Source organism: Nanorana parkeri, unplaced genomic scaffold, assembly GCF_000935625.1.
Source record: "Nanorana parkeri isolate BGI_ZX_2015 unplaced genomic scaffold, ASM93562v1 scaffold35, whole genome shotgun sequence".
Classification (NCBI taxonomy): domain Eukaryota; kingdom Metazoa; phylum Chordata; class Amphibia; order Anura; family Dicroglossidae; genus Nanorana; species Nanorana parkeri.
The window spans coordinates 1750715-1777831 of record NW_017306303.1 but is presented as its reverse complement, the minus strand read 5'-3'; the positions used below and the strand labels follow the sequence as shown (position 1 = coordinate 1777831).

Below are 27117 nucleotides of genomic sequence, written 5' to 3'. Positions count from 1 at the left end.
ATATATATATATATATCATGACATTTTGGAAAATACATGGCTTATTTCTGGAAAAATCAAATCATTTTTCACCTAATCTGGGAGTAATCTTTTTGGGTATCACCAATATAGCACAAAATCCTCCAAAAAGGCAACATTTCAAGCCTAAGCACCCCTTGGTCAAACCAGGAGTTCAGATACTCCCATCTTGAGAAAGGGCTGCTCATGCTTGAAATGTTGCCATTTTTGGAGGATTATATGCTGTTTTGCTGTGATGCAGAAATAAAAGAGCTATTTATAGGTTTGTGATGTAAACTCTCTTTGCAGGAAACCTTGTGACATTGTAGCCCAGTGGGTGTTGATGGGCTGGTGACTGGTGCAAGAGGCATTTGATGAATCCAGATTGGTGTGTGTTTTAATTGCGAGCTAGAACAAGAAGTCTGCATGGAATTTGGTCATACACACATATGGGTTTATTTATAAAACGTCTGCCCAGTGCACAGCTGGGCGGGTGCCATTCCCCCTGGATGATGCTGGAAAGGAATTTCCTATACTCCTCAGCACCATCTAGGGACACGAGAGCTGTGTGAAAGGCATCAGCACAGCTGTACTAAGCCATTATTGTATGCAGGGCATAACACGGGGGCAACTGGAGCGCCAGCTCCAGGCCCACTACTGAAAAGGTGAAAAGGTGAATCCGGGACGGCCAGGCTGAACACAACCAGGCAGAGGAGCTGGCGGCTCTCTATTCAGGCATATTAGGTAGTCGCTGGCAAGGAGCAAGTGGCCGCCTAATTAGAGAGCCACCTCTGTCCGACCAACCGACAGCCCCAGGCCCATGATGCTCTTAATCCGGTCCTGATTGTATGCTCTAAACTTTTATAGATCAGGTTAGATTACTATAGCCTAAGGTAAGACGTGAAAGGAAAACATCTGCCCATTATTTGTAGCTTGATCGTTGTATTACCTGGGCAACTCACATGATGCACCGAAGTGGCCCTTGAATATTCAACACTGTTCTTCACTTTGTTCAGAACTAGGTAGAAAAGATCTTGAAGGTCACAGTGAGATTTTCCAACTAGCTATCTGTCTTTGATAATTAACACTTTCAAAGTGGGAAGTGCCTGTTGTTGCCCCTCAGGGGGCAATGTAAAGTCCAGATCGCTCTCCTATTGTTGCACAGACCTGTAGGATCAGGGCAGGGTTGAGCTGGTCTGTGACGGGACTTTCTATTTCATTTTACTGTGAAGAAGACTTAGAACACCTGCGCACTGGCTTCCTCCTACTAGTCGGCGCCAAAGCGCTCAATGCTTCCCCTTATCTTCTCTGGATTAATTACCAGTATAACTGGAGTTCCTTTGATACTATGAATAACGATCTAGTTGCGCAAGTTGTTGACTTCTGTTTTATGTTGAACTTATTTCATTTTACTGTATCCCATTTTCACTTAGTGACAAAGTAAAGCATTATTAACTTAGCTATGTAGAAAGGATTATCCAATATATAAATTCATTTCAGTACAGCGCTGCATGACGGAATAAATGTCAGTTAAAGTACCGCAGCGCTGAATACTGAAAAATGGCCTGGATGGGAAGGGGGTTTAACACTGCGGATGTCAACTGGTTAATATCATTACATCATGATTTGTACCGGATATACAGCAAAGCATAGTCTTACAATAGCGTATGGGAACAGATAGCTGGAGCAATGGTAGAAGCTTAAGGGGTATTAATGCCAGTGATTACAGATTCATATGGAAACATAATCTTATGAAAACATCATTCAGAAGTGATAAAATCATATTGTAGTGTGTACTATACATGATATATTTAATTAATTTTCATATTTAGTGTAATAGTGTCCCTTTAACGGTTATAAAGAATATGTACCTGGCCAGAGAAGCCTTGTATCTATATGTAGAAGTTGTAAATCAAATTATCTGTGTAACTGTGGCTCCCACTAGGTATTTATTTGTGTAACTGAGAAAATCATCACCCATATTTTCCAGTGGAAAAAATGCATCTCATGTCCAGAGAGAAGAGCCTATTAAAAGTTGAGATGACACCAAGGGACAAGTCAACAGCCAAAATATGATGCAGAGCATTTTTGTTTCCTTTTGAATCCACGCACACACATTAGAACCCAGCTGTCAATATAATCTGTGGTCATGAAGATTATCATCATTCCCCTCCCCTCCATTAGCACAGGAAGTATCCAGTTTACTGAGTTGGAAAGGTCATATCACTGAAAGCAATAACAGCTAGGATTTGGGAAAGTTCTCAGTTCCTGAGTAATGGAGTTTACAACTTATAGATCCAGAAGCTGGCTTATAAAGATCATTTTGTTAGCTGAAGCTGGCATTAGACCTGTAACAGCTGGTAAAGTCACAAGAGCTTGTGCTTATTTTGGACTGAGCTTCATAACTGATCAGTTTTCAGTTCTCAAAGAATGTTCTATAAATACTTGGCTTTGATTGTCAAAAAGTACAGTCAACACAGTTGGTAACAGTCTTCCTGTAATACGAAAAAGAGGGCTGAAATGTAGACCTTAAACTGTGTTATCCTGTAAGCGTCAAAAGACTAAGGGTTCAAAGCTTTTTAACAAATATAACATTTTTAAAACTGACCACCAGACAGATATAAAAGACACAGATGAATGCAGCTCTGTATTCATTAATACATTAGTTGAATTTGAATAATACATTAAATGATGCAAGCGCCTGAATTTGAATGGGTATCAGCCTTTCGCAACCCCCTACAAATTAGCACTGGGAGAGGATGGGGCAGTGCTGAGAACCACTTGAGTGTGTATCATGTGCTCACAATGATTATGCTGATAGGAAGAGAGAGTAGAGGGATGAACTCATCAGTTTTCTGCTGAACTATTACTGTACAGTCAGCAGGCTGAGGGTAAAGAGAGGACACCACTGTATGGCTGAGGGTAAAGAGAGGACACCACTGTGGCAAGTTAAAGAGCTCCCTTATATGAATTTTGCATGTGTATTTAACTGTTTTCCTGGAGATCAGCTTTAAAACAACAGAAACTGACTGAATTTCTAGACACTTGCCAGATTTTTTTTCATCATTCTTCATTAATGCAAAGGTTCACAAAAAATGGAAAAAAAAATGTTGTGCTTATAAAATATTCTGTTTTGACTCATGATTTGTGGCATGGTTAAAATTATACATATTGTGTGATGTATATATATATATATATACACATCAAACTCTCTATTAACCAGTACAGTGGTACCTCGGTTCACGAACTTAATTCGTTCCGCGATTCTGGTCGCGAACCGATTTGGTTGTGAACCGAATCAAACTGTGATCTCAACTAGAGGAAGCCATGATCATGTGTCAGAGCAGAGAAAATGGCTGCGGTTGTGTTCGTCACCCGAAGCGGAGTTCGCGAACTGAGGCAACATTTTGCTGAACTTCTTGTTCACGAACCAAATTTTTTGTGAACAGAAGCGTTCGTGAACCGAGGTACCACTGTATTCAACTAGCCGGAAATCTCAACTAGCAGGTATAAAAAAAATACCAGTACTGTGCACTCACTGTTATAAAGCATGCCGATCGTCAAGCACTGCGCACATGCTCCACCCTAGTGATCACTCCTAATACTGTATGCTTAGGATGGCATACAGAACATTACAGATCCTCAGTCCCGCTGTCAGGCAGCCCCAGGGCACACCGGGCCCTAAGGAAGCACGCGTCTCTGTTTACTCTGTTTCCTCCGATCAACTGGGATCTACAGTACAGTATTAAAGCACCCATATTAAAGCACTGTTAGAGCACCTGTACGTATTACAGCACTATACTGACATTTTGTGTTCTCACCCCAAGTACAGTATGGCAAACCCAATCCCAGGTAAGTGTACAGTAAAGGCATAGTGCTTACCCTCCAGCAGGGTAATATGCAAGATGCTTGAAAAAGGTGAGTTATGGTTGTGCGGTGCTAAAGAAGGAATTTAATATTGGCTACAATCTATGACATTAATTTAAGTGTCTCTATTTGTCATAATTTGCTTTTAATTACTGTATTTCAATATTAATATTAAGTCAATACAGATTTTATGATATGGCATGGTATAGTATGAAGTATTGCATTAGTTAGACCTACTTTTAATAGTAACTCTCATCCTTTTGTATTGTTTTGTGTATTGCCCTGCCCATGTGCACCTTTTCTTTGCTAGTTTCAAATTGAATAGAGCTGCAGTCTCTGTTGCTTTTTGGATTTGATGCAGACACACACTTGAGGTTTTCAGCTTCCTTTCGGAGGACATGTCTGGGCTGGGCTTCCGGTGAGTTATTGTACCTTTAATGAGGGTGGGACTACCTCCAGATGAGCCTGCTCTTGGTTTGTGGATTGTCATATACATCCCATTGTTAGGAACTCACATAGTGTAGAGTTAGGGACACACTTATTAGAGGCGTCTTGATGTGGTAGTGTGGCTTCCACATGTTTTTGCAACCTCCGTTTTTACCTTTAGTAGCTGAGACAGTTTAGGTTGTTTTTGCTGGCTAGCTTGAAAGTACGTCAGGGAACTTTTGTATTGTTTATTGATTTAAAATTGAACTCTGGACTAGTGTAAATCATAACCATGCAGTGGGTGCCCCCACCTGTGCTACATGGGTTAAATGCCGATGTACGGCTGATTTCAGCCGATGTACGGCTGAAATTAGCCGTACCAGCCTGAAGTGAATAGCCGAACAGTGTTCGGCTCACTTCACTTCAGATCGGTCATTCACTCGGCTGCCCTCGGCAGCTTTGTGAATAGACCCCTTAATCTATGTGATGATGAATAAGGGGAATAGCTTCCCTTTTTCTAATTCCCCCAGCAGTCAGAGCTCTTTTCCTTTCTTCAACGCTCTTGAGATGTGGACGGGCACTTGCAATCCTCACACGCAATGCAGGACTGCTGGTCTTGTATTGTGCATGATGAGAGAACTGTAACCGATCAAGCATCAAAGAGAAGAGGCTTTGGGGTACTGTTGGTAAGGTGCGGTGGAAGGCTGTGGGGGCAAGGATTAGGGTATGTAATTCATCATTACCCTATAGTGGGACAAAGGTGTTGATGGCTAGCCACTTGGGAGTCTCTTTTTGTGATCAGCTGTTCTGGGCTTATAATCCACACTATTTACTAATTCTCTCTCTTTGAAACATAAAAGAGAAGCATTTGGCTTCTGTGTAACTGTATGACCAATGGGTGTTCAATAAAGTGCAATGCAGCAGTTTTCCCTAAATAGACTTCCCTTTTCATTTAAACTTTAGAGTTAGGGACAACTTTTGCCTGCAGATATACATGTATAAGCTGTATATTCAGTTTTTATTCTGGTTGTGTATTAAGGGTAGATTTTTTTTCTTTTTTTTGTATATTGTATCAAAGATCTGTTTTAAAATTCCCTTACAGACAGAAAAAAAGTCTGCAGTATAACTCTTCCAAATGCTTTATTTACCGTAGATAGAAAATATGTAGCAAATATGTTATCAAGCTGAGTAGTTTCTCATCTGCCCCACTGTAACATCCCCAGCATACAGTAAGTAACGTAAATTATCCAGGTTATTTGCTACAGCCTTATAAACAGGACAGTTTACTAAATTACTTTGTCATATCTTAACATATGGGTAGAGCGGCTTATAAGACATATTTGCGCTGACGCCATTGCCTGCAAACGTAAACAATATTTGACAATGCAGCTATTTGTCTATTACATTATATTTAAATCAAACCATAATGTGAGCAGCAGCATATTTCAACAACGCAACAGAAATGGCATAGAATAAATAACAATAAACACTGAAGTTTCCAACACTATATAAATGACATAAAATGTAGGACTTTGTTATAGATTTGCATTTGTTTATTTAGAACTTAAATACTGCATGGATTTGATGGGGTTTTTTTCAGTGGCTTGTGTAAAAATGTTTTAGCTCTGCTATGTTTTCCCACCAAACCTTAGTTGGTAGTGAGGATTTACCCATTAATGACGTGTACACCCTCCCCTCTTACAATTACATATAAGTTACTAAAGCATACATTATATATGCAGAATATTACAGCACCGTACCTAACTCCATACTGAAAATACCAACCAAAGTCTCCCAGGGATGTCTGTACTACTCAAAAAAAAATACAGTCATGAGAACATTGACTAAGACAAACATAACTAATCAGATCTTGAAACACATGGATTTAATGTTTGGCAAGGCTGCACATCCAGTCCTGTATTGTTCTGTGGGCATAGCATGACAGGAACTGTAACATTACAAATCTGACTGTGCGCATGTGGGTTCATAAGAGATCATGAATACAGAATACGTGGAACTGAGTTACAGATGTGTTGACTAAGCAGCACAACTCCTCCATTGCATACAATCATTATGTTCCCTCAAGATCCATCATGTTGACCAGGGGACCAATAAAGAGTATTCCAAATACATCATAAAACAGTGGAATTTGAGTTCACATTATGCTAAATCCAACAATTCATATTTCAAGCACTTCTTATGGTAACTAGTTTCAGATGGCATATCCTTATTATTAACTTAAAGTACCAATGAGAACAAAATCCTTGGCCAGGTCAACAGCCAGAGGATGGTCTAGTAATGAGCATACCAAGTTCAGGAAGAACTATAGAAATATCACATCTTTTAACAACTTTCTCAATTCAGTGTCCATAAAGGTAACAATAACTAACATCTCTGGTCTCCAGCTGAGCAGTAAATCCCTCAAGTGCTCAGAAGTGGCTGCAATCACAACGTTAATGAGCATTACATTCTGCTTCATTGGTTTTGTTAGATAGTGGCTCTCCATTCTTACGCTTCTTCATATTTCTTGCAGGAAGTCTACAGGGAAGAGCCCCACCTTACGGCCTGTCAGAACTTTGATGTAACCGTTTACTTCCTCTCCTTTTTGAACAACGATCTAGACGAAGGACAAAGAAAAAGATCATTCATACTTAAGTTTTAAGTATGAACATGGGCTATAGAGCTAGGTCCAATTAATTCACACAGACAGGCAGTGGCAAGGCAGGTAGGTCCTGGGTTCTTCTGGTTTTAACCACGGTTTACTGTGAACTCAGCTTTCGTGAATGATTGCTGCCAACCACAAGTCAGAGCTGCTATGGGTTCTGTGACCCATCTGTGAGCAGAGCTCTCCAGAACCTCATTTGTTAATTATGTTTTTGCTTCCCTAATTCAATTAAACAATTAAAGCAGAATTGAAATTAAAGCTAAGGTCCACTTTAAAGCAGAGAGTTACATAGTATTTGAGGTTGAATAAATACATAAGTTCATCAAGTCCAACCTATTGCGTGTATGCATTTATAATTGAGCTGGTGTGTGGGTGTGTGTGAGTCCATGTTTGATTTTGTTCTTAGCAGTACCTGTACCCCTGAATGTTATGGTCTCCAAGGAAAACGTCTTAAGTGTTTCTTGAATGATTCCACACTCTTTGCTGTGGAAGTGAGTTCCAGACCTTAACCGCTCTAACTGAGAAGAACCCCTTGCGCCCCGTGTGCTGAAATTTTTTCTCCACCAATTTTAGGTGGTGGCCTCTAGTCTTTGTTATGGGGTTAACCGTAAAGAGTTTGCTAATAATGTTGCCTTTACCATTGAACATTTTATACAAGAAAATCATGTCCCCCCTTAATCTCCTTACTTCCAAAGAGAACATATTTAGTGACTGGTTAAATGCAGATGCAGTAGGCTAGACTTCAATCAAGATATGATGATATCAGATTACTCAACTCCGCCCACTTATCTGGCTATGACAGATGTGATTTGGCAGTTTACCGAACTTCCTAACTTTACCCAGCATCAAGAGTGGGGGATAAGTTAAGTTTAAATGCTGCAAGCATAATTCCAAATTTTAGCATCCGTGTTCATTGCACCATCCAGTTCATGCAAGCAGTACAGAGCATTTAAAGTGAGGCAACTGCAGCTTGGAAAGTGCTATGTGCTGCCCTGTAAAGTGTGTATGTGCTTAGTGCAAACCAGCATTCTTGATTAGAAATGCAAGTCTCCAGTTTAATTTTCTCATATAATTCCTTCTCCTTCTCAAACAGGAAATACCTTACTATCAGAAATGAAGAAAAAATGTTTACTGTACAAGTTAGAATTGCTCAATTTTTTTTTAAGATTGTCTTTCACTCTGCTATAAACTAATACAGAAAAAGGTCAGAATATACTAACCTGATCTCTCTTCAATGTAATCTGTCCAATCTCTCTGTTTCCAACAAATGACCGAGTGACTTTGTAAACTCTTTCCCCAGCACGCACCCGGATGATAAAATTAGCAGGTAAATAGCCGGCTTTCTCCCCTATCTTTCCCTAAAAGATAGGAAGGAAGAAATAACAAACTTTGAAAGTAAAACTACATTACATGGTAGAATTCTGATGACTAAATGGCTGTATTAAATTAGTCAACAGTAACATGCTACTTGTCTAAAGAGTGAACTGTATCAAGCCCAAGTTAAATTATACTGGTGATAAATTATCTTCAAAAGTATCCACTGTACAAGTAGTTAGTTTTATTTTGTGAATATGGCAAGATAACTGGCAGCTCCACACATCCCTTTAGGTATTTATATTGTGTTCTGCAGCATTCATATCAGCTAAGTAAGTCCCATAGACTGCACTGTATTGGGGACAAGTATTTTTCTAAATATTACTTACTCTCCACCATTCTTCATTGGAGTCATCAATAACTGTAATTCTGTCTCCAGCCCTGAAAAGAAATACAACGTGTTTTAGTATAAGGAAACAGAAACAGCTTACTTTTGGTTACAATATGTTATGACATTTATGAATCATGTAACAAATGAGTAACAAACAGATACATTAAATTGTATTTTCTTTATTTTCGTATTTTCATTAAAAAAAACTGTAAACATATTAAAAGAACAATGTTGTCTCATAAGAAAGATAATGAAATGGTTATATTTTGATATTTGAATAGGTCATAATTGCAAAGCCATTACACCATATATCAAATTTGGAATTACTGCTTTTTTTAGATAAACATTTCCAGAACTTAAATATTTTCTTTAATATTGACCAGGCCACAATGAGCTTCCAGTGTGAAAAGAGTTCTAAAAAAAAGTGTTATTATTTTGAAAAACACCTATACTGATTTTCTTCATGGTCTTTGAACTAATGCCAGTGGGCTTAGAAGAATTAATAATGGGACTTTGGTTAAGCCAGCCCCCACACTATAAAAGAGGAGAACAGGTCAGCCATAGTGTCAGTGAATATGGAAGCTGTTGTAAGAAAAGCACACAAACTCCACAAAAAGAGATTAGGGCAATTAGCAAACTGTACTTTGATTGTGATTGCTAGATATTTGGGTAATCACCCCCCTTGTTGCCTTTTTTGTTATTATTAGGAGATGTTTGGTCATTTTATTATGTGGTTGATTTGAGGTCAGCGGTCACTTTTAGCTGTTGTCCTGTCCATAGCAAACAAGTTTTTTTTTGCAGCAAGATTTCCCATTAAAAAAAGGGAAGGTGCTTTTGTTTCAAAGGGTGGGATTGTGTGGTATTCATTTATTTTTGGGGTATGTTGGTTTTTATTTTATGTTGATAGTGTCTTTATTTTAGTATCTTCTTTTAGGTTAAACTGTTTTTTTTTTCTTTTTCTTCAAGGCTTTACCATAAATAATCACCGGTATCAGTATGGGAAATTACCCCTATAATTGATGCAAAAATCGGTCTAAACGGAATTGACAGAATAGTAGCAGAGAGGCTCTTCTGTCTTCTTAAGCCCTAGAACTTCCACTCACAAAAGGGACTAGTTGTTAAAGGGTTAGTTTAACAACAACAAAAGTATTTTTGTTATAAGTAGAACCTATAAGCCTTTCTTTACTTCCTTTTATTCTAGCCTGTTAACTCCAACAGAGCAATTCTAACAAAAAAAATCACAGAAGTAATGGTGGCCATACACGTAGCAATTTGTGATCGATTTAGGTGATTCATCATGCATTAACATATTGAATAATTCAACACACACAGTAGTGTTCCACACTTTGTGAACAATTGAAAATATTGATTGACAATACAGTCTATAAGTTATTAAAAATGATCACTTAATTGATATCTGGATAAATCTTAAAGTGGAACTGAACCCTCCTATGTGCCGACAACAAGCCATCTTTGCCTCTATTTAGATATTCAGTTGCCATGGTACTGCACACATGACCAGCTATGCCATTTGAAAGCTTAACAGGTCAGTTGAGAGATGACATAAACACACTGCCTACTACGACAGTTATTTATTACACATATTTCTATAGCACCGTCAATTTATGCAGCACTTTAAATACTGTGAGGGCAATTTATCAAAACTGGAGCAGACAAAATCTGGAGCAGCTGTGCACATCAACCAATCAGCTTCTCTCTTTTATTTCCAAATTTTAACTTAACAAACTGAAGAGAGAAGCTGATTGGTTGCTGTGCACAGCTGCTCTAGATTTTGTCTGCTCCGGTTTTGATAAATTCCCCTCATTATGTTCACATCAGCCCCTGCTTTAAGGAACTTACAATCTTAATAAGTTTACATACCCTGGCAGAATTTATGATTTCCTGGCCATTTTTCAGAGAATATGAATGATAACACGAAAACCGGTCACTCATGGGTAGTGTTTGGCTGAAGCCATTTCCACTGTGTTCACTCTTTTCCAATCATAATGACAACAGAAACTACCCAAATGACGCTGATCAAAAGTTTACATACCCTGGTGATTTTGGCCTGATAACATGCACACAGGTTGACACAAAGTGGTGTGAACGGCTATTAAAGGGAACCATCCTCACCTGTGATCTGTTTGCATGTAATCAGTGTGTGTGTATAAAAGGCCAATGAGTTTCTGGCCTCCTGACAGACCTTTGCATCCTTCATCCAGTGCTGCACTGACGTGCCTGGATTCGGAGGCATGGGGAAAGCAAAAGAAATGTCAAAGGACCCGTGGGAAAAGGTAGGTGAACTGTATAGAACAGGAAAGGGATAGAAAAAGATATCCAAGGAATTGAGAATGCCAATCAGCAGTGTTCAAACTCTAATCGAGAAGTGGAACATGAGGGGTTCTGTTGAAACCAAACCACGGTCAGGTAAACCAACTGCACTGTCAGCCACAACTGCCAGGAAAATTGTTCGGGATGCAAAGAAAAACCCACAAATAACTTCAGGTGAAATACAGGACACTCTGAAAACATGTTGTGTGGCTGTTGCAAGATGCACAATAAGGAGGCACTTGAAGAAAGATGGGCTGCATGGTCGAGTAGCCAGAAGAAAGCCATTACTATGCAAATGCCACAAAGTATCCCGCTTAGAATACGCCAAACAGCACAGAGACAAGCCTCAACCCTTCTGGCACAAAGTCATTTGGAGTGATGAGACCAAAATTGAGCTTTTCGGCCACAACCATAAACGCTACATTTGGAGACGAGTCAACAAGGCCTATGATGAAAAGTACACCATTCCTACTGTGAAACACAGAGGTGGATCGCTGACGTTTTGGCGATGTGAGAGCTACAAAGGCACAGGAAAGTTGGTCAGAAATGATGGCACGATGAATGCAGTATGTTATCAAAAGATACTGGAAGACAATTTGCATGTATCAGCCCGGAAGCTGCGCATGGGACGTACTTGGACATTCCAAGATGACAATGATCCTAAACACAAGGCCAAGTTGACCTGTCATTGGCTACAGCAGAATAAAGTGAAGGTTCTGGAGTGGCCATCTAAGTCTCCTGACCTCAATATCATTGAGCCACTCTGGGGAGATCTCAAACATGCAGTTCATGCAAGACAGCCCAAGAATATACAGGACCTGGAGGCTTTTTGCCAGGAAGAATGGGCAGCTTTACCATCTGAGAAGATAAAGAGCCTCATCCACACATACCACAAAAGACTTCAAGCTGTCATTGATGTTAAAGGGGGCAACACACCGTATTAAGAACTGGGGTATGTAAACTTTTGATCAGGGTCATTTGGGTAGTTTCTGTTGTCATTATGATTGAAAAAAAAATAAACACAGTTGATTGATAAATGGCTTCAGCCAAACACTACCCATGAGTGACAGAAAGGTTTTCGTGTTATCATTCATATTCTCTGAAAAATGGCCAGGAAATCATAAATTCTGCCAGTGTATGTAAACTTATGAGCACAACTGTATACTAGGGCCAATTTAGGAAGGAATCATTTAGCATACAGCATGTCTTTTTGGTGTCGGAGTAAACCAGAGTACCTGGTAGAAATCTACACATGCACAGGAGAACATGCAAACTCCATGTAGATATTGTGTTGCAGAAGTGCTAACCAGTGAGCCCCAGAGGCTTGCTTAGCATACAATGCACATGAAAACACTGGGGGAAACAACATTGGTATGTTTAAAAAATATATGTATAATGTTTATAAAACAGTTTAACTTGAGCTTTCTTTTGGGAAACAGTATAATCAGTAAGTTTAGTTCTGCTTTAATGGCCAGTCATGGCAGTAGACAGCAATACAACCGTTAAAATAAATACTTACTGGAAATCAAGGTCATCTTTTTCTAGTGCTTTAAATCGGTAAAGAGCAACAAAATAATGAGATTGCATAAACCCTGGTTGTGTCTTCTTATTCTGTAACAGTGAAAGAGAATAGTGTGAATTACAATCTATTCCTGTCATAGCAGGTATTCCCTGACATCTGGACAGTGCAGAAAATGTGTGGTCAAGAAAGGGTTCAGCTGGTGCTGTCTTCATAAAATTGATATCTTGGATTGGGATGAAGGTACTGAAACACATACATTTTTTAGGTGGTGAAATCCCTTAAAAAATCTTTTCATAATTCAGTTATTGATAGTAGGAGAGTGCTTGTATGATACACTGACTGGTCTGCTCCTCTATCTGCCCATACATCAGAATCAAACTCCTTAGGTCAGTATATTTAATCCAGGTCCTATACTGCCTTGGCACACAAAATTCATAATATTAGCTGGAGCCTTTCATTTTTAGAGGAAACTGTGAAGCTATCATTTGCAGCAACTCTACATTACATAACACCCAGACTCTGGTTTAGTAATGCTAAATTCTTTTGACAAATAGTAAAACTGTCAAAAAATTCAGACCTGGTTTCCATTGCTATAAATACTTAATGTATAATATAAAAGGAATAGTTTTACAGTCTTTTTGTAGCAAGGAAAGCAAAAGGGACAAAACAGGTGTTTAACACTTATCAGGTAATAGAACTATAGTTTACTATTAAAATAAATTAATTGTAAGTGCATCTGCACCTATAGTTTTTGCTTAGTCCAAAGTCTCAAAAATACCTGTTAATCCTACCAGTGAAGTCCCTCTCTTGCAGCTTCCTGTAATGTGGCGACAACCTTTCTGCACAGCTCCAGAATTTAGAGCAGCATTGTCACCCTTATGAAGACTGTGTCTTCTTGAACTACGGTGGGATAAAATGAGGTTGCAGGCAGCATGGCTATCAGCATTTACACTGCTTATTCACAAGCCCATAGCTTGTCAATCAACAGTAAGGCTGTGCAAAGAATAACATTGATGCACTCAATTGACAAGTGGTTATGGGTTACATCACTGGCCAGTGCTGTGGCCCATAACCACCAATCAGATTTTAGTTTTGTAGTAAGATCATTGAATGTTGTAGTTGCCACCCCATGTATTAAACATCATCCAGGTAAAATGGTTTATACAGGGACAAAATGTCTAATTCATGTATTTCATCATGATTCTGTGCTGCAGGCTCCACAGGATCTGACCCATATTCCTCCAAAGAACACAAACATGACATTATATAACAAAGTATAGGAATGTCTCTCTATTGTATTTACTATTCGCAGCTGATTCCTTAATTCTTTTTACACTTTATTTTATCAAAAGAGAATGGCCCGGCATTTGATATATATGGTCAGCAATCTATATTGATATGTAGAACTATTCACATCAGACCAACATCAGACCAACAAAATGCATCACAAAAAAAATAAATATTTAAATAAAACAGAGTAACAAAAGCCTCAATTCACAAAGTTTTACACAAGGAAAAGGCTCTATTTTATGTCATGCTGTTGTCATGTATACATCTTATTGTAATCAGCTGAAAATACAAAGCCCTTTTAAAAAAATAAAATAACGTACTATCATTATCTTGGTGTGTTAGCTTGTGTAATATGCCTACGGTCTTTAAATATTTTTTTCTGAAACGTCTACATATTTATACATAAAAGTTATTACCATTTATCATTTATATGAAACATACAGTATACAAATATGTAATCTATATATAGCAACATGTTACTACTTGGACATTTTCCAGTTCCACATCTTTGGCTTCCTGTCAAGCTGTCTACCAACTACATGGTTTGCCAGATGTACCTTGACCACCACCAACAACAATAACAATTCACTGTTTCCAATAAATGCATATGGCTAGTGAGAATACTCTGAATATGCATGTCTGGGAGAAAAATATATACTTGTGGTCAGAATATATCCTCATCTCAAATCACTATGGGGTCTATTCACGAAGCTGCTGAAGGATCTAGCCGTAGCTTCGGCTCCGGGACCCCTTCGGTTCAGTAGCCGTACGTGGCCGAGCGGCTCAGTCGAGCCGAACGCATATGCCTCGGCTCGGCTGGCCGACAGCCTGCTTCTGACAGCTGGGCGGAGCCAGCCGTGATCTTACGGCTGGCTCCGGCCACTTGCAGAGAGATCAGCGTCCCTGGTTACCTACTAACCAGGGACACTGATCTCCAGACAGCTAACTCTCCCTGGCGCTCCGGGAATCTCCTGCTCCCGGCCGCCAAGGAGAGAAACACTGCTGTTTCTTTTTTTTTATTATTCTGACACGGAGCTGTGTCAGAATAGAAAAAAAAATTGCCCATTGGAATGCATTGCTAGATTCCTATTGGCTATTTCAATTTGCAATAGCCAATAGTAAACTAGCATTGTACCCGCCCTCTGCTGCAGTTCTCCATCAGCAATTGCAAATTGAAATAGCCAATAGGAATCTAGCAATGCATTGCAATGGGCTAAAATATTTATTTTTTCTATTCTGACACGGCTCCATGTCAGTATAAAGAAAAAAAAAAAGAAAAAGCAGTGTTTCTCTCCTGGGCGGCTCCCAGAGCGCCCGGGTGATTTGTTTTCTTTTTTTTTACGCCAGCAGAACCGCCGGACAATAGAAAACTGTTGGGCGGAGCTAGCTGTCACTGTGAGCATGTTCGGCCGACCCGAAGACATGCGAAGCAAGCCAATGTACGGCTGATTTCCGCAGATATACGGCTGAAATCAGCCGTACCAGCCTGAAGTGAATAGCCGAACAGTGTTTGGCTCACTTCACTTCAGGTCGATCATTCACTCGGCTGCCTACGGCAGCTTAGTGAATAGACCCTTATAATGTTTCTACGGGCAAGTTTAAACTAAAGGCTAAAATATTACATTCTAATCAGTGCTAGTATATTAAAGTGACACTAAACTTAACTATATTTTTTGATATTTCTCAATTTCACATTACACTAAACTCAGGAGTTAAATTTTTTAAATGCATTCAAGTACCTTAATTATTAACAAAAATCAAATTATTTGTGTATCACTCAGCTGTAGCTCCTCAAATCATCTCTGAATTCATGCTGACACTGTCCTTCCTCCTGTAGATTGGCTACTTTTGTTACCCATGGTCCCTGTGTGTGCTGCAAAGTAGCCACCGCTCCAAGCTCGCTGCCGTGATGGACTACAATCTCAAAACAAATGAGTAAACTAATTTTTATTTTGTTAATAATTAAGGTACTTGAATGCATTTTTAAGATTTAACACCTGAGTTTAGTATTTCTTTATTATGTAATCGTCTATGCTAAAATGTACTCTTTTAGTGGTAGCTAATTTCTTACTGAAATTAAATGTATTTTACTAAAAATTGTTTTAACTTTTTTTCCTTACCACCAGCAATGTACATATTAAAAATGACAGCTGACATACTTCATGCTGTATGGCACCTAATGCCAGTGGAGATAAGTGGAGATCTCCAGTGCTGATGGTTTCATATTTAATGTACTGTATAGGATTTTATTGCATGTCAAAAAGCGTTTTAAAACAACAGCATGTTAATTAGTAAAAACATTAAAACTGTTATTTCTTATTAATATAATTGCAAAGCAAAACTCAAACAAAATATGTGGCTCTTCCAAAATGTTAGTGGCACCCCAAAATCGACTTACTTGCCTGCCAACGCTCTATAATTAAAACATTTGCAAATCGACAATTACCTTTGCATCCTGTGGGTTTTTGTCACCTTTCTTGTCACCATCAGGAGAATCTAGGATTAAACAAGACAACAGTGGTGGAAATGACAGCCCTTGGGTAGCACATTTCATTCCAAGACCTCAAAGCTCTTTTCAGAAACAATTAAAACACGGGATTTGCAGTTGTTATTACTCATTTATAATTGGTGCTCATTATCTGCATGGAGAGGATAAAAGGCTGAACTGACCTTCGGCAGAATCATGAGTCTGACCTTCACGTCAGAGACAGTATTACGGAAAGCAGCCATATCTGGTTAATGTGTGTTTGACATATATTTGTTCACAGGTTGAAAGGTGAGCTGTACATAATAATACACTCATAAAAGAATATACCACACAGGAGAAAAACAGAGTACACTAAGCCTGCATACTTGAAAGTAATTATGTAACCCCATTCAAACACAGTAGGGCAAATTCTCACCTCCTTCCTGCTTGCCTTCTTCTGGTTTGGGGGGTTCAGGCTCCTCGTCAATCATAGCCGCAGGCTGGGGAGAAATGACCCAGTTATGTAAATACAAGCAAATAAACATGGGGGCAATTTTAATTAAAAGAGGATCTTTTATCCAAAGACTTTACAGTATATTATGGACACAATTATCATATCAGTGCTTGAATTGTTCATTTTCCATTTAAACATTACACTAATTTTCACAGCAATGACTGGAAAGACCTTGGAAAAGTTCAAGCTTCAATTCTCAGGAGAAGCAAAAACCATAAAAAAATATTGTTTTTCCATAAAAAATGACAACTAAAGCAATTTATATGAAAATTGGTAAGAATTACATTATATAATCAACAATGGTAATAGTTTAATCATAATTAATCATGAAGACAAAATGCACGCTATAGCTATACACATAGTTCTCGCTAAGTTAGGTTTTTATCCAAAAAGAAACAAAATTAGTACTTTTGAGGGCTAAGAAACAAAGTAATTGAGGATAGAGGCTCACTGTGGTGGAAAGCATATCTAATTATGAAACTGCAAGGTTCCTCCTTCAACCTGACAGAGGTATCTTTCACCTTGAAAGCCTGCTGTTGTTTTCACTAGTGTTGAAATACCAATGTTAAGTAAGGCCAGGGTCCTAAAAGAACTTGGGCACTAATGGTCACCATCCTAAATTATAGCATCATCAAGATGGATGGGGTATAGTCCAGAATTCTGCAGCCACGATACTCATGTTTTATGTCTATAATGCCCCCTCAGAGAGCCTAACATGTGGATAGACTGCTTTGTTAGGAACATATCTTCTAAACGTTATAACTTTGGTCACACAACTGGGCTGCACAAGGATTTAGGTATTTGCATCAATTTCAACTGGGAGAGGAACAGGTAACTTCCTTGTGTAGTATTGTAGGTCAGTAAATATAACATTACCATAATGGACAGCACTAATAAGTCATTGTAATACAAAATGTTTAGAAACTGCATATGTAAGCCACTTGTTGGGAGATCCAGGGCACATGCCCCTGTTGCCTGGATTTAGCAGTGCCACTGTTTTTCAATACAGTTAACCAATAAAAGCAATAACTATCATTGACTTTGATAATTTTTTTCCCACCAATGTAGTAATCCTGATCCATTTCACAATTAACACAATACCACAGTTAATTTTAATTACACAACTACACAGTCAGGTTAAAAAAAAAAAGTAGATTTATGATGCTAATAGTGAAACATCCTTTTGAGTTCATGCTTCACATATTGGCAGACATATTTGCCAAACATCTTGTCTAAAGCAACATTGGCTGATCATTACATGGACTTCTTTATGCACAAGGAATGCTGTTCTGGGACACTATGGGCATTTGCTATGATTTTAATGGTTTCTGTACCTTTTAAATATGGGCTGATAATTTTGGGGATATAAAAATGTAAGTAGTTTAGTAAATGGTGCATCATTGACGTTCTTACTGCTATATATCCCGGTTGTAATTATCTTTAACAACAGGGTGAGCCTATTTCACTAACATTGTACATTAATACTTTTTGACTTGTTAGCGTATTTACTATATTGTTAGCAAATTAGGTCAAAGCCTTTTTTAATTCAAGCGTCCACCAAACAAAAAACATCTTGCATTTTTAAAAACCCTAATCCAGCACTTGATCCAAAAGAAGACACAAAAACCCCAAATGTTGTTTCTTCTAACTGTTAGTAAGTTTATATTTTGCATACTTAAAAACACATACACTCCTTCTGTAAAGCAATTTACTGAATTGGCTGTGAAAGGCCCTTCAACATTTTCACAGCTCTTACAGTAAAGCAGTCCTACCCTTTGTAGCAGTTAGCCCTTTCATTGCCAGAGCAGCACACATACTAAAATACACATTTTGTCTACGAACATGTACTTTGAACCCCAAAATATTATATATGATCTAAAACCTATAAAATAGTGGTAGTTGCAACTTTTTATACTTTTTAATGCACACAAAGACAATATAATCACTATTTTTGGTAAAATATAAGGTTTTGTCAAGTAAATAGATAACAAATATGAGCAACCTCAAAATTGCATCTGCCTGTGAACTGGCAAAAACCTATGATACCCCAAATTGTCCATAGATGATACTCTAAAAGCCTTTACAGCTTATCAATCCAGAAGTTACCATAAATGATGGCTCTAACATTATTGCTCTGACTCTGGTGTGTGGTGCAATACCTAATATGTCTGATGCAGTCATCATTCGTCTATGCACACACTTAATGCATTTGTTTGCGTTCTTATGTGCATATATGTGGGTTCAAGAAACGTTTAAAACATTTTTGGGGTGAATCTTAATTTAGTTTAATAAACTTTCATTTGTTTTTTTAAACTTTATTGCCTTCACACGGAAGCTAATAAGCCCTCCTATGTGATAGTAACAGGTCCTCTTTATAAACACATCAGTCATCTAGCCCACCTCAGCACTCTGCTGAAGAAAACAGACTGTCCTTGACAAGCCTTTTACCTGGCCAAAGCAGTCATGGCTTGTCAGCCCTGTACCCAAAAGTGGTCTGAGCTAAGCAATTCCAGGTTCATGCTTCACAGGAGACAAAGCGAATGGATGTTTGCTGATCTCTCGCTCCTCTCGGAAACATGGTAGGCAGCAGGGTGCCACATTTCCCAACACGTACAAGTGATCGGGTGGCTACTACATAGCTGGCAGCCTTCCTAAAAAGGCCGGATGTTTGTGGATGTGCTGCCCACCCTGTAATAACAAAAGGGTCAAACCTCTTTTGTTCCAGTTATAAGGAGTACCCTCATTTCTTTTGTGTTGGACTTAAAGTGAACAACTTCACAGTTTATAAATGAAAACACATGTTAAAGAATATGTGATTGTACAGATAAAATGAAGCATACCTCTTCTTAAACACTTTAAACATTTCAGAAATAAAAGATTCCTCTTACTAACTATAAAGTCTATAATGTGGGAACCACTAAAAGGTAACATGATTTTTAAAATAAAGCCTAACAGTGAGATCTAATTGTCTTTGTCTTTAAATTCAACGTTTGTATTCCTTACATTTTTCTTGTCGTCTTGTCCCTTTTTTCTCTCCTTATTTGCCATAACAACTCCAGTCCTCAGAGTATCGAATACTGGGTCTGTACGGTTGGCAGCAGCTGTGACACAAAGAACAAAAATTCCTTATTAAGGTGACGAGTCGTTTTTATCTCACCAAACAAAAGAGCTCCTCTCATGTCAATAAAACGAAAAGTTTCACTGTCAAAGCTTGTTTTTGTACACTGTGACTATTGCTACATTAAAATTTGAAATAAAAAAAGTTATATGTTTGCCTTATAACTTCCCAAAACCTATTTCACTGGAAATGCATCTGTCAGCAGATCAGCTTGGCATTGGTAGCCAGTGTTTTTGCCATTTAAAGAACACCAGCATTTACAACATTTAAAGTACATGTACACCCAAGAACAAGAATGTAATATATTGCAGCTTATCAGTTCTTACGTGTGGAGGATGCATTCGTTTTTAGTAAATTAGCTGCATTAGCAAATTACATGTACTGCAAGTAATGACAGTAATGCAAGTAATAACAAAAGGGTCAAACCTCTTTTGTTCCAGTTATAAGGAGTACCCTCATTTCTTTTGTGTTGGACTTAAAGTGAACAACTTCACAGTTTATAAATGAAAACACATGTTAAAGAATATGTGATTGTACAGATAAAATGAAGCATACCTCTTCTTAAACACTTTAAACATTTCAGAAATAAAAGATTCCTCTTACTAACTATAAAGTCTATAATGTGGGAACCACTAAAAGGTAACATGATTTTTAAAATAAAGCCTAACAGTGAGATCTAATTGTCTTTGTCTTTAAATTCAACGTTTGTATTCCTTACATTTTTCTTGTCGTCTTGTCCCTTTTTTCTCTCCTTATTTGCCATAACAACTCCAGTCCTCAGAGTATCGAATACTGGGTCTGTACGGTTGGCAGCAGCCTTATAACTTCCCAAAACCTATTTCACTGGAAATGCATCTGTCAGCAGATCAGCTTGGCATTGGTAGCCAGTGTTTTTGCCATTTAAAGAACACCAGCATTTACAACATTTAAAGTACATGTACACCCAAGAACAAGAATGTAATATATTGCAGCTTATCAGTTCTTACGTGTGGAGGATGCATTCGTTTTTAGTAAATTAGCTGCATTAGCAAATTACATGTACTGCAAGTACAGAAAATATCCTTTTGATCTTGTCTTACATATTGCAGCCTTGTACCTTCCTGTGAGTTGAACTGAAATCTGAAACAATGTTATCAGCTGTCTCAGCTAACTTCTGTAAACTACACATCAACACCCCTCTATGTAATATGGATATAAGGAAATGAGAAGTTAGAATTTCAAATCAGGTGAGAAGCCTAGGGTGACAATGCTTGTCTTCTATAGATACAGTATAGTGATCATTAATACCCTTTGACAGGAAGTGTGTTACTGGCAGTATCAGCAGGTAAAAATAAAGGGGACAAAATGCTGAAAAATTTATGATTTCTGCCGTACATCGGGTGGCTTCGCGTGACTTCAGGTCGGCCGAACATGCTCAGCATGTTCAGCCGACCTGAAGTGCAGAAGGAGTTGGACTCAGCCTATCCAACATCTGGATTTCAAAGTTTTTTTATTAGTTTCCATTTTATACAGTCAACAAATTATTACATACACATGTCCTATGTAGCTCAGTAACATATCAAAACAAGCCTATAATCTCAGCATTGTATCTCCTCTCCCCGTCTTAACTCTGCTGTACACCTTTCTGATCTTATTAGCTGCACATCATTCAGGTTTACAGACTTCTGGTTTCTACAAGTGGGATAATGTAATGATAGTTTCCATTTTATCGTTAGGGATACTATTATTAATTACTGAGGTTACATATGATAGCGTCCTTTGGTGTGTGTGCGTTCACATCGCGCACCAAAGGTCCAAAACGGAAACATGGGCTTTATAAAGAAAAGGATCAAAAAAGAAGGGAAAAGGAAAAAGAAATAAAGACAGAGTAGAGGGTATGAGACTCCTAAGCTCCGGAGTTCTTAGTCGATGTTAACCTGGGTTGGCTGACAAGATACGCGGAGAATTCAGAATTCCTAGATATGACAGCCATGGGTCCCAAACCGCTTGGAAATTTGAGTGTCTATCCTGTAAGATGCTATGTAGCTTCTCGTGTGTCATGATCCAATTTAATTTAGATAGTACCATTGAGAATGGGACCCTTTCGGCTTTCCAGGATCGAGCTATTGAGGTCTTAGCTGCTAGGAAAAAACAGAATAATAGTTTGCTCTGTGCCTTAGAGATCCCCATAACTGGTTTATTCAGTAGCAGATACTGGGGGTCTCTTGGAACATGTACCTGGAGGATTCTTGAAAGCAGCGCGAAAAAGCGGTTCCAGAAGGAAAGCAATTTTGGGCAATGCCACCAAACATGGATCATCGTGCCCTGCTGATTACATCCTCTGAAACATAAGGGACTGGACCCTGGAAACATAGTAGCTATCCTTGCTGGAACTAGGTACCATCTAGAGAAGACTTTATAGTTGGCTTCTAATAGGGAAACATTAAGCATCCCCATTGTTAACCTCATGGTACACTGTTTCCATTCATCTATCGTGAGAACTTCTTCTAACTCCGTTTCCCAAGCTTCCATATAAGACAATTTAGTAAATGAGCCCAACTGAGCCGCATAAATTATAGAGATCCCCCCTCCAAAACCAGAGGCTCCTAGGCACCATGTTTCATACAATGTCCTCAACGGAGTGCCAGCATCAGGCAACTTTATCGACTGTAGGAAGTGCCGGATTTGCCCAAACCTAAACATTTCCGATGGTGGCAGCCTGAGAGTATTTTGGCAATAGGCTAAAGATATTGGTTTGTGACCCTTAATGAAGTCTCCAATTCTGTACAGGCCTTTGTCAATCCACCATTGGAACGCTTTGGTCTGTAATCCCAGTTGAAAATGTACATTATTAAATAATGGTGCCAAAGGATAATGAGGGGAGACCATATCCACATTTCCTCGTAACCGATCCCACATGGCAATAGAATGTGACAGGATAGGGGCTTTAATATTAGTTCCTGTTTCAAAGAAATTCGGATCCGAAATTCGTTAACGGAATTTCGTATTTCGGATATAATTCGGAAACTGCAATTCAGATTTCGGATGCTTCCGAATTTACGAATTTCAGCAAAATTCGTACGAATTTCGATTCGTAACGAAACGAATCGCACATGTCTAATTTTAACCCAGTCCGGAAAAGCTGCTGCGGAATATACCGAAGATAACTGTGACAGCTGTGCAGCCCGATAGTATAAAAATAGATTGGGGACCGCTAGACCTCCCTGAGCTCTGGATTTAAATAAAATAGATTGCGAAATTCTGGGATGTTTATTGCCCCAAATTAATTTCATAATAGATGTTTGTCATTTAAGAAGTTCAGTCCGTTGGATCGAAATTGGTAAATCTCTAAAATAATACAACATTTTAGGGAGTAAGGTCATTTTATCCAACATCTGGATCGGCTAAGCCGAACCTCCGGCAGGCTACTCGCTGCTGTTCGGTCTATTGTCATAGATGCCGAACAGCAGTGAGTGAATAGCCGAATGCCGCCGAGCGGCATTCGGCTAGGCTATTTTTCTCGGTACCTCTGTGGTACCGAGCAGAATAGAAAAACAGTTAAACAAGTAGAAAAAATAAAATAGAAAATGATTAGGCGGAGCTAGCAGTGACAGCTAGCTATGCCCAACTGTTTTATATTGCATAGCTAGATTCCTATTGACTATTTCACTTTGCAATAGCCAATAGCAAACTAGCTATTGCACCCGCCCTCTGCTGCTGTAAATCACTAGAGGGGACCTGATGGAGAACTTCAGGTCCCCTCTGACAGCAGCAGTGGGCGGGTGCAAAAAAAAGACAACAGAGCAGGGAAAGGTTTACTCTGCTCGATCGAGCAGAGTAAAACTTGAGCCGCTAATAGTGGGAGACTCCCGAAGCGTCTGGGAGAGTTGGGCTATCTGGAGCTGCCGAGGGATCTAAGCTGCCGAAGGATCTAGCCATAGCTTCGGCTGATCCTTCGGCTAGCTTCAGGCCCCAGGACCCCTTCGGTTCAATAGAACCGAAGGGCTGCGGTACGGCTATTCACTATAGACCGTACAGCTCCCGAAGTCGGCCGAGCGGCTCAGTCGACTGAGCCGCGGTGAAAGCCGAAGCGAAAGCCAAAGCTGGGCGGAGCCAGCCGTCATCTGACGGCTGGCTCCGGCCACTTGCACAGACAGATCAGCGTCCCTGGTTACCAGGTAACCAGGGACACTGATCTCCAGAGAGCCCAACTTTCCTGGACACTCCGGGAGTCTCCCGCTATTCCCTACTCTGTTATTTCTTCTTCTGACATCGGAGCCGTTGGCTGTCAGAATAAAATTAAAAAATCACCATAGGAATGCATAAGCTAGATTCCTACTGGCTATTTCAATTTGCAATAGCCAATAGCAAACTAGCTATTGCACTCGCCCAGTGCTGCTGTCAATCAGCCGATGGGACCTGAAGTTCTCCATCAGGTCCCCTCCGCCCAATCGTTTTGTATTTTATTTTTTACTACTTTTTTAACAGTTTTTCTATTCTGCTTGATACCACGGAGGTGCCGAGCTGAATGCCGCTCGGATGTTCGGCTTAGCCGATCCAGAGGTTGGATCAGCTGAGTCGAACCCCTTCTACACTTCGGGTCGGCTGAACATGCTGAGAATGTTCGGCCGACCCGAAGCAAGCCAATGTACAGCCGACATACAGCTGATATCAGCTGTACAGGCCTGAAGTGAATAGCCGAATAGCGTTCGGCTCACTTCACTTCGGGTCGTTTATTCATTCATGATGGCTCTGCTCGATCGAGCAGAGTAAACCTTTCCCTGCTCTGTTGTCTTTTTTTTCTTCTGACATCGGAGCCGTTGGCTGCCGTCAGAATAAAAAAATTTTAAAACACCATAGGAATGCATAGCTACATTCCTATTGGCTATTTCAATTTGCAATAGTCAATAGCAAACTAGCTATTGCACCCACCCACTGCTGCTGTCAATCAGCAGAGGGGACCTGAAGTTCTCCATAAGGTCCCCTCTAGTGATTGACAGCAGCAGAGGGCGGGTGCAATAGCTAGTTTGCTATTGGCTATTGCAAATTGAAATAGCCAATAGGGATCTAGCTATGCATTCCTATAGTGTTTTTTTTTTTTTTATTCTGACGGTAGCAGAACCGCCCTGCCAATAGAAAACAGTTGGGCGGAGCTTGCTGTCACTGCTAGCTCCGCCCAAGCATTTTCTATTTTATTTTTTCTACTTTAACTGTTTTTCTATTCTGCTCGGTACCACATAGGTACCGAGCAGAATAGCCGAGCCGAATGCCGCTATTCACTCACTGCTGTTCGGCATCTATGAGAATAGGCCGAACAGAAGCGAGTAGCCTGCCGGAGGTTTGGCTCAGCCGATCCAGATCTTGGATCGGCTGAGTCGAACTCCTTCTGCACTTCAGGTCGGCCGAACATGCTGAGCCTACCCGAAGCCACACGATATACGGCTGAAATCAGCCATGCAAGCCTGAAGTGAATAGCCGAACAGTGTTCGGCTCACTTCACTTCGAGTCGGTTATTCACTGCCTACGGCAGCTTAGTGAATAGACCTGTTAATTTAATTGCTTTAAATAATTTTCCAAAGCTTCGAAAAAGAATTATAATCTATGCCTTAATTTATAAACATTCTGTCAGGGTTTCTTACTGTCCTTTGTCCATTTGAGCTGCAGGTTCAGCTCCTATGCAGTGTTTCTGACACTGGCTGTCGCTCTTATGACCAAGTCTGTAAAGGTCATCATTCTGCGACTACTGACAAACTTCTGCCAACTTCCTGTCTCTTAGTCATGATGCGACTAAAGTTCACTCTATAATTATCAGTCTTTTCACCCTTGCATTTGTTCAGACCTACCAAGTGCTCTCTGCTGGTTCCTGTGCTCCATGTATGATCCTGGAAAATTGCCAATATTGATTGGGAGCGTGTATCACTGGAGAACATCACCCTCACAGTGGAAGAAAAAGAGGAAGTCTGATACAGTTTAAAACATCAGGTGTCTTCCTGCCTGGGTTGTAAAAAGGGAAGCGGCATTTCTAGACCTTTATAATATAAGGTTGCATTGAGAGGTGAGAGTTATTCCATCGGGAGTGCAAGGTGGACACACCAGGAACACGAAGGAATTGTTTAATCAATTGTTAATTATCTGCACCCTTGCATTGGGTGCATGATTTACTTTATTTTTGCATGGTCACAAGTGGACATTCCATATATCCTATATGTACTATAAATCTATGACTGAAACGGACTGTGGTGTGGTGTCTGTCTGTTTGAATGATCATATTATGATACATTGTGTGAAGTTTGCTACAAGTAACATATCGCATAGCATATGATACATTTGTATATTGGATTGGATTTGATTTCTAGTAGAGTTAGGAGCGCGACACATTTTATGTTTATTTTGTTCACTTATATTCTGCTTTACTGGGATTAGTGCTTGCTGCTGAGTGATTAGCTGAGCGCAAAGTTTTGCAGTTATATTATGATTCTGGCTCTGTCTACTGATCTCCTGGTTCCAGACTCTGGCTATTGTACTCATTCATTGTACTCATTCATCCTACTCTCTGCATTCCCAGACCTGGCTCGGTTGACTACCCGCTTTGGCTTCTGACCTCTGGCTCGACTCTGACTACGTCTTGGATTTACCTATTGTTTTGCAGTTTTGTTTATTGTTGCTTTTAATAAACTCATTTATTTTTTATCTTGCACTTTTAGTATCTGTCTGGTTTCTTGGTTCCCTGACACATTCTGTGCCATGCCGTTCGAATGGCATCCGTCCAGCATACAGCCATACAGTTTTATAAATGAAGCCCTCAGCGTCATTTTAAACAGAAGAAATTGTAGAGTAAAATGCATTCTTTCTATCTACAGTGACACTATTTTTTAACTAACACTGATCAAATTTGAAGTAAATCCTTTTTAAAAGACAGTTTCACCAAAAGAAAGCCTTGTTTGTCCTTAAAAAAAAAAGATATATGTATACATTGACAAAGTCATTACTGAATAAACAAGCCCATAGTAGAAATTTAAAAATGACTCTGGTGCATTGGGGTTGTACAAGTGTAGGAGTTGAAGTGGTTGAACAATGCATATATTCACAGAAAGGGCTTCAGTTTCTCTAAAACATCCCAGACATACAAATTGTGGGGGGCCAGCATTTAACGATCATCTTGCACTTGGCACATGTGAATAGTAATGTCTTTTTACGTAGGCTACCCTTTTCATCACCATCAACCATTATATAGGA

At 39.4% G+C, this 27117-nt stretch overlaps 1 protein-coding gene across 2 annotated transcripts; it reads right to left on the bottom strand.

The window, feature by feature from the left end:
* Positions 1-6665: 6665 nt before the first annotated feature.
* On the bottom strand, positions 6666-19947 carry STAC3 (SH3 and cysteine rich domain 3). 2 transcript variants are annotated; one of them, XM_018569609.1, is made up of 7 exons: positions 19788-19947; positions 16707-16770; positions 16250-16299; positions 12511-12602; positions 8659-8710; positions 8176-8313; positions 6666-6907 (listed from the first exon to the last, which is right to left on the bottom strand). In XM_018569609.1, exons 1-7 carry the CDS (start codon positions 19830-19832, stop codon positions 6809-6811), a joined length of 540 nt encoding a protein of 179 aa, XP_018425111.1. In that variant the 5' UTR covers positions 19833-19947; the 3' UTR covers positions 6666-6808. The 2 variants fall into 2 exon arrangements, with proteins under 2 accessions (XP_018425111.1, XP_018425116.1); XM_018569614.1 differs by having other exon boundaries at positions 12511-12596.
* Between the last annotated feature and the right edge of the window lie 7170 nt (positions 19948-27117).